Source organism: Manduca sexta, chromosome 11 (assembly GCF_014839805.1).
Source record: "Manduca sexta isolate Smith_Timp_Sample1 chromosome 11, JHU_Msex_v1.0, whole genome shotgun sequence".
Classification (NCBI taxonomy): Eukaryota; Metazoa; Arthropoda; class Insecta; order Lepidoptera; family Sphingidae; genus Manduca; species Manduca sexta.
This window is the reverse complement of record NC_051125.1, coordinates 10,773,542-10,793,764: the sequence shown is the minus strand read 5'-3', so window position 1 is coordinate 10,793,764 and position 20,223 is coordinate 10,773,542. Positions and strand designations below refer to the sequence as shown.

Here is a 20,223-nt window from a genome sequence, read left to right as displayed (position 1 = left end):
GATAATTTTACAGGAACTATCGACATGTGAGAGGAATCACCAACAAGCTCTTCATAACGCGAAGTTAGAGTTTGAGGAACGGTACGGGCGCGAGACGGAGCTGGCAGAGAAGCAACACGCTGACAACATGGCGAGACTGCTGGACGAATATAAAGCGAGGCTGTATGAGCAGAAAGAACGGCTTGAAATTGGTGAGTGTGCAGTATAAAAATGTTTATGGAATTTTTCTACTGGTGGCAGGATATATTTTATGTCTGCCCGGATAGCGACCACAGTGCATAAGGTGTTAAAACCCGTCATAGTGGCTCACGTAAGTGTGTTGCGTTGGGGGTCATCTTTTGTATATCCGGTGCCAACAGTCCGGCATAATTGTGTCGACTGCCGAGGGGTAATCATCTCTTGTCATTCGACATACTATTGGACCCCACTCCACTTATCAGCAGATTCAGTAAAGCCATATTAAAAGAGTTTGAGTTTAATAACTCAAAGGTTCCAGATCAGCTGTGGGATAGTATAGACAGTAAATTTTTTTTTATTGTGTTACTAATACGTTTTAATCTCTACTAAAAAAAAAGGTATGAACTTAACGATATATTTGGTCTCTCGCCTACATCATTTTTGGGCCTTTAGTCCAGTCACCGTTATAATTTTTGTCATACAAATAACCGAGGCGCTTAAAATCATATTTGTGTGTTTGAACAGAAAACGAGCGCGCCCTCCAAGAACTCCGCGAGCAGCTACAAGCCACTCTCAACAACGAACGCGCGCGCATCATAGAAGAGAACCGCGCCACTGCTGATGCTCTAAGGGAGGAGCACACCGCCACTATCACAGAACTCAGACATGACTATAGAGCTGAGGTAAATGATTCTAATTAAATTTTTTGAAATATTAAAGACAGTTTTAGCAACACCCTGTAGACGTGTTCGTATTTACACGTTGTTTTATCTATATCTCAGAATATATATGACGGAGGGTCTGACGCCCAGTTGTTTTTAAAAACGATGACGTCAGCAATGCTGACGTCATTTTGTACATTGTTATTCTCATTTTCCATTTTAATAATAAATTTAAACTATAACTTCAGGTATAACACTTTTTATTCAAATAAATAGGAGCTCTGCTTCATTCGACTGCTAGAGTTGGAAAGCCCGATGCCATAATTGTCACTTGTATTTATACCAAACTCTGGAGTGGGGTTGTGTTTACAAAAATCTATTAATTATATTGTTTACATGCGTTTTATTAATTTCTAACAATCAATTGATGATTACAATTTTACTTTCAACTAATTTCATGCAAAAACTTATCTAAATAACTTAATTAACTGGTCGTTGCGCCGATACGGCCGTTCTGACCGGCGGTGCGTGCTCTGCACCTGCCGTTCCATCGTAGAGTTCCGCCATAAAATGTTCTTTCTGAGATCAGTGTCTGTGTACCTGTGTGTTACATAAGTTTGTACTTACTTAGTTTAACTTGCATTTTCCTGTACTTTGTACTATGTCATTGTTACGCACTCTGTGGTGCTATGTCGTTGTTACGCACTCTGTGGTGCTATGTCGTTGTTGCGCACTCTGTGGTGCTATGTCGTTATTGCGCACTCTGTGGTGCTATGTCGTTGTTGCGCACTCTGTGGTGCTATGTCGTTGTTGCGCACTCTGTGGTGCTATGTCATTGTTGCGCACTCTGTGGTGCTATGTCGTTGTTGCGCACTCTGTGGTGCTATATGGTTGTTGCGCACTCTGTGGTGCTATATGGTTGTTGCGCACTCTGTGGTGCTATATGGTTGTTGCGCACTCTGTGGTGCTATATGGTTGTTGTGCACTCTGTGGTGCTATATGGTTGTTGCGCACTCTGTGGTGCTATGTCGTTGCGTACTCTGTGGTACTATGTTATCGTTGCGATTGTTTGTTGTGCCTTTTTAATCAGCTGCTTCTTCAGTTTGTTGCTCAACCATACTGGCTCGCGAAGTAGATGGTAAAGGTTCATTAGCTGATGCTGAGAGATCGTCATCTTCCGCCGATACGGTTATCTGATCTCCAGGTTGAGGTGCCCGACGAAGTTGATCATGAGCAACCTTCCTGGGACGCCCTGAACCAACCACCTTCTTGACAAGATACCGATCATTGTCCAAAATTCCTTTTATTTCGTACGGTTCACTGAATTTGAGATCCAGTGAGGTTTGATTTCGAGGATTATTTTTAACGAGTACATAATCACCTCGTTGGAAATGATGGATTTTTGCTTTTCTAGAATTGAAGCGTTGCTTGTCCTTTTCTGCATTTTGCGACATCTTTTGTAGAACATGGTTAGTAAGTCCTTCAATGTCAACAGTCTGATCGTCGATATTTACGAGACTGAGCAGTTCTGGAGGCACACAATGCCTGCGCTGAGTGAGTAAAGTAAGTGGAGCTACACCTGTTACACGATGAGAAGTGCAGTTTATTGCAAGCTGGAGTTCTTCAAGCATTGTGTGCCATTCTTCTGTTTCATAATTCTTGATCATGGTTAGGGCATTTTTTAATGTAGCTATCACGCGTTCAACTTGCCCATTTGCTCGGCTGACTCCTGGTGCTATAGCATGAATATCTATTCCTACACGGTCACAGTAGGTCTTAAATTCGCCTAAGAATTCTCTTCCACCGTCAACTATAATTTGGATAGGAGTACCAAATAGGTGAACTGTACGTCGCAAGGCCCCCAACGTATTATGTGGATTCTTATTGTTCGCATGATAGAATAGTACGTATTTTGTGAATGCATCTATAGTGACGATCACATACTGCTGGTCGTTAGATGTTCCCATTTTGCCTGTTATGTCCATATGTATTACTTGAAATGCCGCCGACGGTTTCTGAATCGGGTGCATTTGAACTTGAATGGCACCAGATGCTCCCTTGGATGTTCTGCAGATGACGCAATTTTCAACAAATTTACGGATATTTGTGCTCATTTTGTCAAACCAGTAGCTGTCCTTAATTTTCTGTAGTGTCTTTTCCCAACCCGGGTGTTTCAGTGCATTGTGGAATGAGTTTATTAAACTCCACTGAAAAGACTTTGGGACCACCGTGCAGAATCGTTGTCCAAAAGCTGGATCCTCTACTATGCGTTTGAGAACATTGTTTTCTAGTATGTAACCGTTCCTTGGATTGTTATTACTCATACCATTCATTATAGTTCGTAATGTTTCATCGCGTCTTTGCTCTATTTTTAGCCAGTCCAGATCCTTGGTCATCATATTGACTGTGAGCTGTACAGGATTTCTGCTGAGGTAGTCTGCGTGTTGGATTTGTTGACCTTTGCGGTATTCCACCTCAAAATCGTAATTTTGTAAAAAGGCCCACCAGCGATGGATTCTCGGAAGTAGATCCTTCTTATGCTTAGACGCCTTCAGTGCATTACAATCTGTGATGACTGTAAACTTCCGTCCATAAAGATATTGCCGGAAATGTTTTATTGCACGAACCACCGCCAAGGTCTCTAACTCGTACGAGTGGTAGCGACTTTCAGTTTCAGTAGTCCTCATGCTCATGAAGGCAACTGCATGCTGTCGCCCCGCAATTATTTGTACTAGCACTGCTCCAAATCCTAGACTACTTGCATCTGTGTATAATTGAATTGGTGCTTCCTCTTGAAACAATGTAAGGACTGGGGATGATGTTAGGTATTGAATGACCTTTTCTCGTGCCATCTCATGGCGTTCATTCCACCCCATTTAGCCCCCGGTTTGGTTAGCTCATAGAGGGGTATCATAATGCGTGAAAAATCTGGAATAAATTTTCGAAAGTAGCCTGCCAATCCACAGAACTGCCTTACTTGTTTGGGTGTTGTTGGTACTGGTGCTCTTACTAGAGCATCTATTTTTCGTGGACTTGGCCGGACCTCCCCATTTGATACTACATTGCCCAGGTACTCGATCGAGCGTTTGAAAAATTTACATTTGTCTGCATTAATAGAAAAACCAGCATCCTGTAGGGCTATGAGTATACGTTCAATGTTTGATAGCCTTTCTGCTATATCTTTACATTTGCTTAATACGTCGTCAACGTAAACTTGAGCTGCATTTTCTAGCAATAAGCTCAGAGCTCTGTTGATGCATCTTTGATAGACTGAACATGCATTACTCAATCCAAATGGCATAGTCATATATTCATACAGTCCGTCTGGTGTGACAAAGGCTGTTTTTTCGATAGATGATTCCGCGATTGGTATTTGGTGAAATCCAGCGGCCATGTCAAAAGTTGTAAACAATTGTCCTTGAGCTAATTGGTCGATTTGATCCGAAATTAGTGGTAGTGGGTAATGATCCCTTAAAGTATTAGAGTTAAGTTCTCTAAAATCCACGCATATACGGTCGTCACCATTCTTCTTTTTCACCAAGATGATAGGACTAGAGTATGGAGACTTGCTTTCACGTACGATGCCATGCTCCATCAACTCCTTCACGATGGCTCTTACCTTTTCTCGCTCAACCGGACTAAGTTTATATGGTCTCCGCTCCACGAATTTATTCGGATTTTTAAGGCGAATTTCCAGTTCGCCAGTTTTGACACGAGTTGTCGGATATCCCCTGATAAACAAATGTTCAAACTTGCTCAGCAAAGTGCGTAAAGTCACAATATCTTCTTCATTCGTAAGATCACAATCCAATTTGTCGAAGATGGGATTTACATGTTGAACATGATTAATGATCTGTTGACGTGTTAACCTTGTTCCATCCGAAGTAATCATCATAGCAAGATTCGTATGATTTATCAGATTCATACCAACTAAGAGGTCTGTCGTTATTTCATATCTGCTACTATGTGAAACTGTAGTTCCACATTGATATCATCAATAACCCCAATCGTGGCCAGTGTGGCTATAGAAAGTACGGGAAATTGTCCAATTCCCTTTAAGTAACTCGCCGTTTCTATTCTTTTTCCCGGGATTTGAGATGCTACAGATTCTCGTATGAGTGAGCATTCTGCACCACTGTCAAATATAGCCTGAAAAACCTTTAGCCCGATCTTAACTTGAATTGGGGCTAGTCGTGATCCAGCAATGTAATTAACATTTGATGTAAATGAACGTTTGCGCTTGAAGCATGTTTCAAAAGTATGCCCTGGTATTTTGCAAAATGAACAGACCACCATTTTGCTCTGGTTGCTCTGGTTGGAGATTACTTCCTTGTCGTTGGTATCAATTCTTGTCTTGTTCCTATGTTCCGATTTTAATTCTTTAGGCTTGAAGTAACATTCACTGGTATTGTGATTGGATCTTTTACAAATGCGGCAGTATGAAGTTGATGCAATTGAATTTGAAAAACGCGATCGCTTAGCTGTACTCATATTACTAGAACTCGGGTGAGAACGCTTATTTGTTCTAATTGAAGATGCAACGGATATCAGTTCTGGCACTGATGTTGCTCTTGTGTTCAGTAACTCGATCCTAAGTCTTTCATCATTCACACAACCAATCACTGCTTCAACTGCGTCTTCATTTGATAGTTTGTCCCTAGTGACCCTTCTCCATAAAACCCAAGCTCGTGACAAAAACTCAGAAATGTCCTTAGAAGAGTCATAGACATGTTCTCTGAATCGGACTATGTCCCGAGAATAGCGATTTTCTGGCTCAAATGTAGTGATAAGATTGTGGCGCAGCTCAGCCCATGAGGCTGTAGTAACCATCCAATTGTCAACCCACACTTTTGCTCTTCCCTTTAAGAGACTGCCAACCTTCATGCGTATGTCGAAGTCATTGAGTCTGTATGTTTCGATGGCTTTGTCGATGTGTTGACACCACTCACGCACTCCCACATTAGTGTCTGGGTCAAAAGACGGTAGATAAATGTCGTTAATGCGTATCTTTGTCTCTGCTGGTGTATTTAAGCGTTCCGACATTTGTTGCATCACTTGCATCATTTGCATGATGAATTGCGGTGGTATGTTGTTCATCGGTGCATTAAAGTGCAAGTCTGGTTCAGCCTGTTCTTGTAAGGAAGTAACAACGTTGCTAGTGGTATTCAATCCATGGTGGGGTGCTGTTTCTATAGTAACATCAGGTGGTTGTTGAGCGGAAGTGGCATATGATCCCACTTCTGATGACGGAGGGTCTGACGCCCAGTTGTTTTTAAAAACGATGACGTCAGCAATGCTGACGTCATTTTGTACATTGTTATTCTCATTTTCCATTTTAATAATAAATTTAAACTATAACTTCAGGTATAACACTTTTTATTCAAATAAATAGGAGCTCTGCTTCATTCGACTGCTAGAGTTGGAAAGCCCGATGCCATAATTGTCACTTGTATTTATACCAAACTCTGGAGTGGGGTTGTGTTTACAAAAATCTATTAATTATATTGTTTACATGCGTTTTATTAATTTCTAACAATCAATTGATGATTACAATTTTACTTTCAACTAATTTCATGCAAAAACTTATCTAAATAACTTAATTAACTGGTCGTTGCGCCGATATATATTATGTTTTGTCTCATGTAGGCTATCAAAAGTAATTCATTATCTACGTTCAAATGTTATTTTATTGCTATTTGGTATTTTTAATCAATTTTGTCAAATTTTAAGAACCATTTGTAGTGTTTATTTTTAAGTACCTGTCGTTATTGATATAACCAAACCTAAGTAGTGTAACTGTAATAATATTTATACACATTTGTAGTACTGGCTAACACTGGCTCGATAAGGATAGCGTACTGTATCAGTAGGTGTAGTGAGCGTGTGTGCAGGTGTGCCGCGTGCGCGCGCAGCACCTGTGCCACCTGGCGGAGCTGCGCGCGCGCCTTGCTCGATGAGGATAGCGTACTGTATCAGTAGGTGTAGTGAGCGTGTGTGCAGGTGTGCCGCGTGCGCGCGCAGCACCTGTGCCACCTGGCGGAGCTGCGCGCGCGCCTTGCTCGATGAGGATAGCGTACTGTATCAGTAGGTGTAGTGAGCGTGTGTGCAGGTGTGCCGCGTGCGCGCAGCACCTGTGCCACCTGGCGGAGCTGCGCGCGCGCCTTGCTCGATGAGGATAGCGTACTGTATCAGTAGGTGTAGTGAGCGTGTGTGCAGGTGTGCCGCGTGCGCGCAGCACCTGTGCCACCTGGCGGAGCTGCGCGCGCGCCTTGCTCGATGAGGATAGCGTACTGTATCAGTAGGTGTAGTGAGCGTGTGTGCAGGTGTGCCGCGTGCGCAGCACCTGTGCCACCTGGCGAGCTGCGCGCGCGCCTTGCTCGATGAGGATAGCGTACTGTATCAGTAGGTGTAGTGAGCGTGTGTGCAGGTGTGCCGCGTGCGCGCGCAGCACCTGTGCCACCTGGCGGAGCTGCGCGCGCGCCTTGCTCGATGAGGATAGCGTACTGTATCAGTAGGTGTAGTGAGCGTGTGTGCAGGTGTGCCGCGTGCGCGCGCAGCACCTGTGCCACCTGGCGGAGCTGCGCGCGCGGCTGGCGGCGGCGCGAGCGCTGCCCGACCGCTACCGCCGCCTCAAGGAGAAGTACGCCACGCTCAAGCGGGACGTGCAGGTAACGGACACTGACGGATGCGTGCGTAGACGTGTACGTTCACATACGAGTATAATATTTTGGAGATCCTTTCAATGACTCAACTATTTAGCGACTTACCGTCGATGCCCACATTTTTTTTTTTTTTGGTTTCGCGGAGAAAGTCCCTTATAACTACCGCCCAGCCTTCATGGGGGGCGCCTGAGCGGTTATGCTGGGGTAACCGTGCCTTACGGCCCGGCGTTGAGCCGCCCGGATTTGATGGCGACCTTCGGGCGACCGCCGGGCCGAGTCACTAACCCTATATACAGCTAACCTATGCACGGCCTACCAGCTAAAACTCCGCGGAGGCCCTCTTCGGCGCATTAGGGACGACTGCGGGCTTCCTCTGACGGAAGTGTCTAAGTATTCGTCCGCAGCCGCCCCTGCGCGGTGCCGCCTTGCGGCCCGTCTCCTATGGGGAGGGGGGCTCAGAAGCCCGCGCACCGAAGGACGCCCTCGGCGTCTACGGCAGCATGAGGCCAACTACACGCTGCCGTCCATCCCGGGGGTCAACCGAAACATGTGCAAAATTGCACAAAAATGCACTAGGGCGGACAGCCCCCTGCTGCCCGCCGACGACCCCCTTCGTGGCCCCTATTAGTCGCCTCTTACGACAGGCCGGGGATACCGTGGTGGAATTCTCCAAACGCCCCCATTCCACAGGGCGGACCGTCGATGCCCACATACGATCGCGAAAATGGACCAGAGTAAATTTTTTGTCAAAATGACTTATTTCGTTTGGTTCATTCTCGGGATCTGATGGATGATTAAGAATAGAATAGTAACGGTCATCAGTTACTAGTATGATAAATAAATATTAATAATATATGTCGTAGTGAAAACTGTTTACTTGGTTATTTTTTTACATGACCGGTAAAGTATGACCGGTCTATATTTATTTTCCAGACAATTATTCAATTATTGAAACACTTCTTTACTTCACTAACAATTTACTGCATAGTAACACTAGCGGAATACACAATGTGCTCGGTTCGAGCGTCCAAATAAGACTCGTACAAAAACTTCTACAAGATTGAGCTTTCGTCGTTCGGCCGGTCCTTAATTGACAGCAGTCGACCTCCCTCCTCTTCTAATACTTCCTCGATGTAATGAGATGGCGCCACTATCGCTCCGGAAATTCACCAATTCAACGAATAACGAGGTGCTGCGGCGACATATACATATAAAAAAATTCAACGACAAAAAATATGAGATCTTTTTGTAACTCACAAATTAGAACAAATACACACAATTTTTATATCTAATTGTCATTTATACAAAGTGCATGCTATATTAATAAAATATTGTTTCGTATCATTATAATAAATAAAAAAACCACACCTCACACCTCACACCTAACACCTCACACCTCACACCTAACACCTCACACCTCACACCTCACACCTCACACCTCACACCTCACACCTCACACCTAACACCTAACACCTCACACCTAACACCTCACACCTAACACCCCACACCTAATACCTCACACCTCACACCTCACACCTCACACCTCACACCTCACACCTCACACCTCACACCTCAAACCTCAAACCTCACACCTCACACCTCACACCTCACACCTTAAACCTCACACCTCAAACCTCACACCTCAAACCTCACACCTCACACCTCATACCTACCTCGCGCCTCACGCCTCACGCCATCACGCGCGCCACACGCTCTTGCGCTCTTACATATCGAATGTTTTTGTTGAATGTCAATCATATTTTGTTTTCAAAAAGACCCATTTTATTTTTGTAGTAACTCATAAAATATTATTTTTCAGATGTCGATAGAACGTCGCAACAAAAGGCGAGAGATGAGCATGACAACGGGCTCAGAAACTGAAAAGTCTAACTCCCACAAAGCCAATCACCATGAAAGGTAACATCCAACATCCTTGTGGTGTAAAATCCGTATAATTGTATTGCTATTCACGTAATTTTTAAATGTATGCGTTATTGAAATATTTAAATTTTATTACAGTGTATTTGAATTTCATGTTTTCAGTAAACTTACTGATAGTAGGTCTCTCATATGGGAGAGTTCACCTAGGTAGGTATCACCGCAATGTCTAATTCTGCGCCAAGCAGCAGTGTACAGTCACTGTTGTGTTCCGGTTTGAAGGACATTGAAGCTTGTGTAACTACTGGACATAATGAGACTTAACATCACATGTCTCAGGATGGCGAGCGCAGTGGAATACCAAATAATACTTTGTAATTTAAGATGTTGATTGTGTTTCTATTGTTAATGGGCGGTCGTATCGTTTACCATCAGTAGAACGGCAAGCTCGTCTCGTCAATCAAAGCAATAAAAAAAACTAAATCTTTTCGTATAAAACTAATATGGAGAAATTAGTCCATTTTATAGCATACCAGGGTGTACACACCCCTATTTTATCGATAACTTATACTCTAGCGGTCGGCAACCTTTTGGTAGGCAAGGGCTACAAGGTGGCAAAATTAACTAAAGGCGGGCCATACGTATAACATTAAACCTAGAAACCCTGCTTTAGATCCGCTTACTCTTAATTTAATACATTTATTTTGATGTTTATTACTAAACAATCACGGGCCATAAATAGAACGTTCGCGGGCCGCGTGTTGCAAACCGCTGCTCTATATAATACACTAGCTTTTGCTCGCGGCTCCGCCCGCGTTATAAAGTTTTTCAGGCTAAAGTTTTCCGTTATAAAAGTAGTAGTTTCCCGGGAGCCCTATGTTCTTCCCAGGGTCTCAAACTGTCTCCATACCAAATTTCCTTTTTATACGTTAGGTAGTTTTTGAGTTTAAGGGGTTAAGATATGTAAAACTCAACTTTATGTCGACTTTGGGCGTCCTGCAAAAAATAATGTAAGCATTCTTTGTATATATTTTTCAAGAAATAAGTAGTTTAGCTTATGGTCTTTTGCACAGCTGCGTATTTTTTTTATTAAACACGATACCGTGAATGAAATCATAATTAATATCTGCCAAAAATCTCTCAACGGTAAGAATTTTACATCGTTAACATTACGATATCTCTCTTATTTACTTGAGTTAATATATTCTGAAATAATTCTATACTCTATTTTTAAATACACACTGCTTATATTTTTTAGAATACCGTTATATATAACAAAATATTTAATTATTTTTATAAACGCCTACTCAAACAACAGCTTATAGTAACAGGAAAATTTGCGGTTACGCGCCGTCAGGCGCTCTAACAAATTGATGTCGACATCATTTCATCTAGGATATGTATATTATGTACTAAGTAACATTAAATATTTTAAAATATTATATACACTCTATTTAAAATTAGAAAACACAAATAAGAATTAAGAAATATTAACATGTGATTTGAACTTGGTCTAATTTATATTAAATGCCTTACCCTTCCATACTAAAGGTTTTTGACAAACTACAATATTTTTAGGTAACTATGTATATTTTGTCACTCGCAGTCACTCGGTTACTAAGGAAATTTCGGTGTTGCGATATATTAGAATAATTGGAATTTAGGTGTGGGTGGATGTTTGAATTATTTTAATACAAATATTGATATTATGGATCAATGGTCACTAGACAGAAGCATATGTTAGATTTGGTATTGCTGGCCACCATTTTGAATATTATTATTTTGGGCTCCGTTTTAAAGTCGATACCTGGACATGTTTGGACCACAAAACAAGAGTTTAGTACACACTAGAGCCGATTTTCGACTAGCAAGTTCTCGCAGTACTATATGGCATAAGAACTTTTAAACACATTTATCTTAGCGGAAATATTTTTATAAGTTTATACAAATGCGATTTTTAATTTAGTATGGAGACAGTTTGAGACCCTGGGAAGAATAAAGGTTCCCGGGAAAATATAAAGCATGCCTTTTGTAATGGAAAACTTGAGCCCGAAGAACTTTTATAACGCGGGCGGAGCTGCGGGCAAAAGCTAGTATATAATATTTTCAAACGTAACTTTGACATACCTAATATTTTGATAATCAAGGATGTAATTGTACAATACCGTGTAGCTACACGTACCGCCATCTAGTTAACTTTTGTGTAGCGCCCAAGGTCAACGCTCAAGGGCACTGGCCTCACTTCCATTCTTAACACGTTCAGGCAGACAGATGCAGCGGGGGACTTTGTTTTATAATATATTTTTTAGAACTTTTTAAGAGGAACAATCCCGTCATACATCGTTGTTGCATAACTAACCGTTTACGCAGCGCACACAACGGAAGCTCTCAAAACTAATAAATTTTCCCCGTTTTTGCAACATGTTTCATTACTGCTCCGCTCCTATAGGTCATGGCGTGATGATATATAGCCTATAGCACTCCAGGAATAAAGGGCTATCCAACACAAAAAGATTTTTTCAGTTCAAACCGGTAGTTCCTGAGATTAGCCATTACTGCTGCGCTCCTATTGGTCATGGCGTGATGATATATAGCCTATAGCACTCCACGAACAAAGGGCTATCCAACGCAAAAAGAATTTTTCAGTTTGGTCCGGTAGTTCCTGAGATTAGCCATTATTGCTCCGCTCCTATTGGGTATAGCGTGATGATATATAGCCTATAGCACTCCACGAACAAAGGGCTATCCAACGCAAAAAGAATTCTTCAGTTTGGACCGGTAGTTCCTGAGATTAGCCATTACTGCTCCGCTCCTATTGGGTATAGCGTGATGATATATAGCCTATAGCACTCCACGAACAAAAGGCTATCCAACGCAAAAAGAATTTTTCAGTTTGGACCGGTAGTTCCTGAGATTAGCGCGTTCAAACAAACAAACAAACAAACAAACAAACTCTTCAGCTTTATATAATAGTATATAGATTATGCTTACACTAATTCGAACATTCCAGACGCAAAGAGGTCCAAGAGACGTCAACCAGCGCAGTAGTGGAGCCGGAACCGACCCGGTCCCGCATAAACAACAACCCTATACCGAAGTACAACGATAATGAAACGTCGTACTCAGAGAGCAACGCGCACAAGTCATTCGACAATAACAACCAGTGGAAACCTGTTAGAGAGCATGTGAGTTTTTAACCGACTTCAAAAAAAGGAGGAGGTTATCAATTCGACGTGATTTTTTTTTTTAATTCAATTTTGTAGTAAGCACGGGTTCATGAACACTACACTATAGTAAGTAGAACAAGCTTTGCATCAATGCTAAGAAAAAAAACAATCAAAATAAATAATTTGTGAATGTCAAACATACTTAATTCTGATTGGTCTTTTTTTTATCGATCTGGAAGTAGCAATAAGAATAGATTATTCAAATCGACTGTAAATTTGTCTGGAAATTATCGTTAAAATTCGTAAATAAATTATTCACTAATATAAATTTCAAAGGTTTTAATTTGTTTTAGAGAAAAAAAAATTTGGGCTTGAAGTTATTGTCTAGGGGAGTTTTAAATTTTTCAATTTTCTATCAGCTTTTGTGGCTGACTGTTATCTCCAAGTGAATGGATACTATCAAGTCTTCGATGTATTTATCTTCTCAATCGTGCTAGCTAGCATATACGCCGTACAAACTCTGTATATGTACTGTGAAAACCGGTTATAGCAATATTGAAGGGACAACCGAATCTGGGCGCTATATCCGATAGTTAAACCATACTTTTTTATATGCATTTATTTATATCCTTACTGTTTCATCATTACCGATGCGTCGCTATAACCGGAGTCGTTATAACCGGTTTCTACTGTATCTGTATTCGCAGAGGATCCCGTCGGTGGAGACGTCGGCGACGTCGGTGTCGAAGGCTCATCGCTCGCAGCGCAAGGCTGCCGTCGCGTTCCAGGAGCCGCCGCGCAGGACGCGGGAGCGGGACAGGGATCTAGGTACCGACATCTTTACTTATTTAATTATATAAAAAAGAGACTGCCTCGGTGGCGTGGTTGTAATTATATACAGTACAAGTATGACTACCGCGCTGAGGTCCTGGGTTCAAATCCTGGTTCGGACCAAAATAATAGTGATTGGGTTTTTCCATCTTAAAAATTACTCAGTCGTAGCTCGGAGTCAGGAAGTTGGCGGTGTGATACCCCCGTGCCTCGGAAAGCTGGTAAATCCGTTGGTCCTGCGCCTGATCTCTCTCCGGTCATGTAGGATTGCCGTCTCACCGGACTATGAGAGTGTATTGCGCACACACTTGTGCACTATAATATATCCTGCGTACCGTTGAGATTGGCTGCCGTTGACGAAATCGGCTAGGAGGGATTCATTCATTCAATATAGAAAAAGTCGTGAAAGCGAAACAGACGGACAGAGTTTTGCATTTATAAATATAGCAGTATGTCTTTAGAGTTAGGATTGTGTTTACTGAAAGTTGTATGTAATGATATTTATACGAATTATACTCAGGCGCAACTACAGATTACCAAGACTCTTCTGATGCTACCACAGCCGATGAGAGACTAAAAGAATCCGTGAATGGTAAGTATAATCTCAAAATCTATGTATATCATCTATATTCTATAAAGTAAGAACAATATATATATATATAATAATAATAACAAAAAACAAGTATATTAATAATTATTATTGATATGCAATTTTCATTCTTTTAAGGACACGGGCGCAGGCGTTGTTTCACAAGATTAAAATCTGCTTCCACATCTCGTCTCAATTATTCGCCAAAGTGAGTGCTACTTTTGAACTACTATCAAAAATAAGTTAACGCTTTGAAAATGTTGACACTATTCTAAACATTTACTAAATAATGCTAGACTATATTATATGCGTTATATGGGCTATAGGTTGTTGCCCGACTGCCTAAGGAAATAATATTTTTTGTTCAATAGGATTACTTTGAGAGCGCCTACAAATTAGCAGCGCTGCACTTAACGGTAAAATTAAGACTGGGGTCTTTTACTTTAGTGCCGTTTATGTTGTGGCAATTCTTATGGATTTATAAACTAAGTGACTAAGTTTAAGATGGCCTAACTTATGGGAAAAGTGATGTGGATAAAGAAAGCTAGACAAAAAGTAAAATCAAATCCTTAATAACCTCCACTGAATGTTTTGTTCTTGTTTATTATGGAATATATAAATGGATATATCTATGTATATAATATACCATTTCTGGCCGGTGTTATCATAATTTCATTGTATGACTGTTTGTTCCTTAATAAATAAATAAAATAAAATATTTATTCAGTGTAGCAATAATATCTATATCCAGACGTGGCGAAGGCTGGTCCAGTCCACTCGAATCTCTGAGGCAGCAGTTGCGAAAACTGGACGATTTGGAAGATCAATTTCCAGACCTCGCATGCCAGCCCGCCTACAGCCTGCGCTATCCTTTCGCCGAATTAGGTAAATAGAACTCAAATAGCTAAGGGTGGATTTATTCATTGAAATAAACAATCTGATATATCTATTTCAACGCACTCAGACATATGAATAATCTATCACACAATAATCGATTTTTTTAATTGATCTAAAAAGTATATCAGTAAAAATAAGAAATTTGTAAGTACGTAATAGCAACTTTATTCCAACTAGACCATATTCGTTATCTATCGAAGATTGTGATTGAAATCGATTATATCGATCGTTTCGAAAATTAATTATTATTTGACACCAAACTCATTATTCATGGCTTGCTATCTATCCGCTTCCTCAATCTTACTCTTTGTATACTTACCTCTTACTTATCTATCTATCGATCTATTCTGTCTGTATGCTCTCTCTACGGTATCTACATGTTGGTAATGTCTGAAGTCCTTCCAGGCACGGTGAGTTCAGCGGACACGCCCGAGCTTGAGTTTGTGCGACATCGCGCCCTGGTGGAGAGAGAGGGCATGAGACGCGCTAGAGCCGCTCTCAAGAGGCGCCGCGCCGCACTCAGAGAGACCAGGGCCTCCCTATCACCCCATAGAGAGCCGTCTGTGAGTACTTATCGATAGTACCTCGATACATGTGTGTTTGTTAGTCGATGTTTGAATAATGGGGTGTTTAGAATTTAATTGTGTCGGTATGTGGTAATTGTGTCGTTAAAATTATTTATTAGTGTCTAGTAAGTTCGCTAATTCTGTAAATTCATTAGTTTATAAACTAGGTTGTCTAACTCGACATTTAATTTCGATAGATTTTAGTCTCATCTTTATGTTTTAATAGTAAATAGCGCATCGATTCAAGGATTAATGAAAGTGAGTGTTTCATTCAGGAGGAACTTTAGGATACAGAGAGAGTGGAGAGGTGGAAAATATAGTGTCTAGTAAATAATTTATAAATTAGGATCTCCAACCTGACATTTACTTAGACATTTTATTGGGTTTCATTTTCATCATAAAATTCGAGGTTAATGATAGCTATACAGCTCGATGGGGGGTTGTTTTATCGATATATGGATGGCAGGAGGAGCGCGAGGCCACAGAGCTAGAGGTGGCGCTGCACCGAGCCCGCGCTCTGCTCGGCGAGAAGGAGATCAGGCTGCGGCACATTGAGCGGGCGCTGAGGAAACTCACCGACTCACACCCCACGCCGCTCATACAGGTCTCGGATATCGATGTCATCCGCTGTCGCTTGGCTTCACTACGGTTTTTTTTTTGGGTAGTTGACTCTTGAGAATTAGAAGGAAGTTACAGCAAAAGTACATCTAATTAAATTTTGGAGAAATATCCTTCTTCTAACACAAAATTTAGAAAAAATATATCTTTTCTTTGGCAAAAAAGGTTCCTAAAAAATTATAGTTTTTGTATTAAAATTTTCGAGTAAAATAAAGTCAACTTTCCAATTCCGTTGTTTTGTTTCTAGTCCTCCGTTTCGTTCCATCCGAAAATTGGTTGTTTTTATTTTGTCGTTTGGTTCTTTTTCATGTTTTGATGTTTTTCTACGTCATTGTTGTTTTTATTATACTCTGCTTCTTTATTTCATCACTTTGCTTGCCTCTCTCATTTTTTAAAAATCATCTAGTGTTGAGTTTTTTAATGTCAAAAATGCTTGGCTTTTACATTTATATTCAAATAATATATACAACTGCGTTGTAGTTTGGGTGTTATCGGTTTAAAAATATTTTTTTTTTAGATGTATTTGGTTTTTCGAGAGTCTGTTGTGGGCAAAATTGTTTTTTTGTGAATATTTGCAATATTTTTATTCAAATTTAAGGAATGATTTTTTTAATTGTTTATAATATATACTGGGGAAATGATTACTATTTTAGTGCTTTGTTTTTTTTTTTATTATAGTAGGATTCTTTTATCGTAATGTTTATAGTATTGCTAAAGTTAGACTAGTAAATTTTTGTATTAATGTATTGCTGAAGAACGTCCAGAGGCGTTTGTACAAGTGTTCATTGATAATAATTATATACACACGCTATAAAATTTGCATGCCGTGACTGTCTTCATAGTATTTTTTCCCGCAATTTAACTTCTGCAAGTTTTCTTGGTAATCAAAACCTCGCTTTCTGACTAAGCGTATGATTTTGATAATTAAAATATTTAGAGTACGGCAAATGCCAATATAAGGAGCGATAGCCCGATACGTACTAGATCAACGTGATGGACTAAGACCTAATCCCTCTCAGTAGTATAGGAGGCTCGTGCCTGTGGCTAGCAGTGGGCGAGTATATCAAGAAGTATTGTCCATGTGCAGGAGGCGAGCACGAGTTCGGCGTCGTCCGTGAGTTCTGGCGGAGGTGGTGGCGGAGGTGGAGGCGGAGGCGGAGGCGAGGAGGCGGCAGCGGGCGGCGCCGTGCTGCGCTCGCTGCGCGCGCTGCACGCCGACGTGCGCGACATCTGGCGCGCACTCGACGCGCGCCGCCCGCCGCCGCGTCAGTACTCACACGCACACACACACCGGCGGGCGGCGCGTGCTGCGCGCGCTGCACGCCGACGTGCGCGACATCTGGCGCGCACTCGACGCGCGCCGCCCGCCGCCGCGTCAGTACTCACACGCACACACACACCACGGCGGGCGGCGCCGTGCTGCGCTCGCTGCGCGCGCTGCACGCCGACGTGCGCGACATCTGGCGCGCACTCGACGCGCGCCGCCCGCCGCCGCGTCAGTACTCACACGCACACACACACCACGGCGGGCGGCGCCGTGCTGCGCTCGCTGCGCGCGCTGCACGCCGACGTGCGCGACATCTGGCGCGCACTCGACGCGCGCCGCCCGCCGCCGCGTCAGTACTCACACGCACACACACACCACGGCGGGCGGCGCCGTGCTGCGCTCGCTGCGCGCGCTGCACGCCGACGTGCGCGACATCTGGCGCGCACTCGACGCGCGCCGCCCGCCGCCGCGTCAGTACTCACACGCACACACACACCACGGCGGGCGGCGCCGTGCTGCGCTTCGCTGCGCGCGCTGCACGCCGACGTGCGCGACATCTGGCGCGCACTCGACGCGCGCCGCCCGCCGCCGCGTCAGTACTCACACGCACACACACACCACGGCGGGCGGCGCCGTGCTGCGCTCGCTGCGCGCGCTGCACGCCGACGTGCGCGACATCTGGCGCGCACTCGACGCGCGCCGCCCGCCGCCGCGTCAGTACTCACACGCACACACACACCACGGCGGGCGGCGCCGTGCTGCGCTCGCTGCGCGCGCTGCACGCCGACGTGCGCGACATCTGGCGCGCACTCGACGCGCGCCGCCCGCCGCCGCGTCAGTACTCACACGCACACACACACCACGGCGGGCGGCGCCGTGCTGCGCTCGCTGCGCGCGCTGCACGCCGACGTGCGCGACATCTGGCGCGCACTCGACGCGCGCCGCCCGCCGCCGCGTCAGTACTCACACGCACACACACACCACGGCGGGCGGCGCCGTGCTGCGCCTCACTGCGCGCGCTGCACGCCGACGTGCGCGACATCTGGCGCGCACTCGACGCGCGCCGCCCGCCGCCGCGTCAGTACTCACACGCACACACACACCACGGCGGGCGGCGCCGTGCTGCGCTTCTCGCTGCGCGCGCTGCACGCCGACGTGCGCGACATCTGGCGCGCACTCGACGCGCGCCGCCCGCCGCCGCGTCAGTACTCACACGCACACACACACCACGGCGGGCGGCGCCGTGCTGCGCTCGCTGCGCGCGCTGCACGCCGACGTGCGCGACATCTGGCGCGCACTCGACGCGCGCCGCCCGCCGCCGCGTCAGTACTCACACGCACACACACACGCACGTACACGCACGCACACTCACGCACACTCACGCACACGCACACACACCTGACACATGACCTAGTGAAAAGATTCATTCATTTTTATTGCATAATCGAAAAGAGAACCGAAATAAAATCTCTATTATCCCTACTCTATATAATCGACGTTCGAAAACCAAAAACTTAAAGCAGTAAATAAAAATAAAATGATCTCTATGATTACAGCATCGCCAGAAACGAGTTCCTGCAACGCGCCAACCACATCACAGACTCGCATGACGTTATCCGCAGTAAGTTATTATTACATTTATATGTATTTGCTACCAAGTCACAATTGATCTTAGTTATGTATGATTAAAAAGCGAAGATTGCCTAGTGGGAAGTAGAACGAACAGTCGAGACAAATCAAAAACCTAGAGTCCTCTGACTTTTCTAAAAGGTATTTGTTTTTTTTTTTTTTGTGAATTATCGATTGCTCTACCCCGCATACCTGAGAAGTTTTCTATTAAAATTTTGAGGATATGTGAAGTCTGCTAATCCGCACCAGGCCAGCATAGTTGACTTAAGGCCTAAACTCTCTGAGCGGTAGAACAGGCCCGTAACCAGCAGTGCGACTGTATACAATACAGGGCTGATATTAGTATTACTATGTTTAATTTATGTGGTATTAAATTTGCTATATTTTAATATGAAACGCCTTGGCGACTTGAAAATATCGTTAAAAATACCGATGTTATAATACTAATATTGGAGTATTAATAATATCCTTATTAGCATTATTACTAGTTTATAGTGCATATTTGTTAAGTGCTAATTTGTTTCAGCCAGAACCAGTGACACAAGAACACTCGGACGGTGGAGTTGCGGAACGAGCCAGGGGTCTACGCGCCTGGCTGCAAACTGCTCCTTAAGTATTAATGCAATATTACTGGAACAAGTGTTTGAATATGTGATTTTTTTTCTTGTCTGTTAGTGAAGGCACTATCGATTATCGGCCAATAGTATTGTCGATAAAATAATTCCATTTAATTTTATGAGAAAGGAAAGTTAAATTACTTGTTTATTTATACAACAAAATCAGTGTTCGTATAGTGTGTGAGCTAGTCGATGAATATATAATCCTTTTTTATGAGTTTAAATAAATATATATACATACATATATATATTCGCTACTCGTTTCTATAAATATCAGTATATCCATGATTGATCGTTCTTATTCCCTATGTTAGTGAGATATCGATAAAAACTTCAATATCGAATTGTGATGTCGATATAATTAATTATATATTCCATATAGTGTATCGATTTCTAGTCGTCGTAATCTCTAATGTGGAATCTGTTCATAAATGTTAGTACGTACGTGACGTCATTCCTTAGGAATAGACGAAATCCAAATGGATTGTGAGAAAAGTAACAAAGACAGCAATGCTTTAAGAATTCTAGTCATGTATAAGTAATTTCTAATTATAATATGTACTTAAATATATTTGACAGACGATTGTCACAGTTGATATCAATTCAAACGATAAAAATATACTGTGAAGTAGTGTTTCTCATATTAAATTGAACTGTTTTGGA

The 20,223-nt window shown here is 43.0% G+C and overlaps 1 protein-coding gene across 7 annotated transcripts in view; it reads left to right on the top strand.

The window, feature by feature from the left end:
- LOC115452172 (centrosomal protein of 164 kDa) overlaps nt 1-20,223 on the top strand; it is a 30,522-nt gene extending 10,299 nt beyond the window's left edge. Inside the window, exons 10-23 of one of the 7 annotated variants that reach the window (XM_037437484.1) lie at nt 14-191; nt 703-860; nt 7,376-7,507; nt 9,321-9,418; nt 12,390-12,564; nt 13,254-13,374; nt 13,898-13,969; nt 14,105-14,174; nt 14,718-14,851; nt 15,269-15,426; nt 15,896-16,033; nt 17,135-17,312; nt 18,871-18,935; nt 19,470-20,223. In XM_037437484.1, coding sequence (XP_037293381.1) covers nt 14-191; nt 703-860; nt 7,376-7,507; nt 9,321-9,418; nt 12,390-12,564; nt 13,254-13,374; nt 13,898-13,969; nt 14,105-14,174; nt 14,718-14,851; nt 15,269-15,426; nt 15,896-16,033; nt 17,135-17,312; nt 18,871-18,935; nt 19,470-19,556 — 1,764 coding nt within the window. In that variant the 3' untranslated portion in view covers nt 19,557-20,223. Of the gene's footprint in view, nt 1-13; nt 192-702; nt 861-7,375; nt 7,508-9,320; nt 9,419-12,389; nt 12,565-13,253; nt 13,375-13,897; nt 13,970-14,104; nt 14,175-14,693; nt 14,852-15,259; nt 15,427-15,895; nt 16,034-17,134; nt 17,313-18,870; nt 18,936-19,469 lie in introns of all 7 variants that reach the window. The other 6 variants (XM_037437483.1, XM_037437482.1, XM_037437485.1 and 3 more) reach the window with 6 other exon arrangements.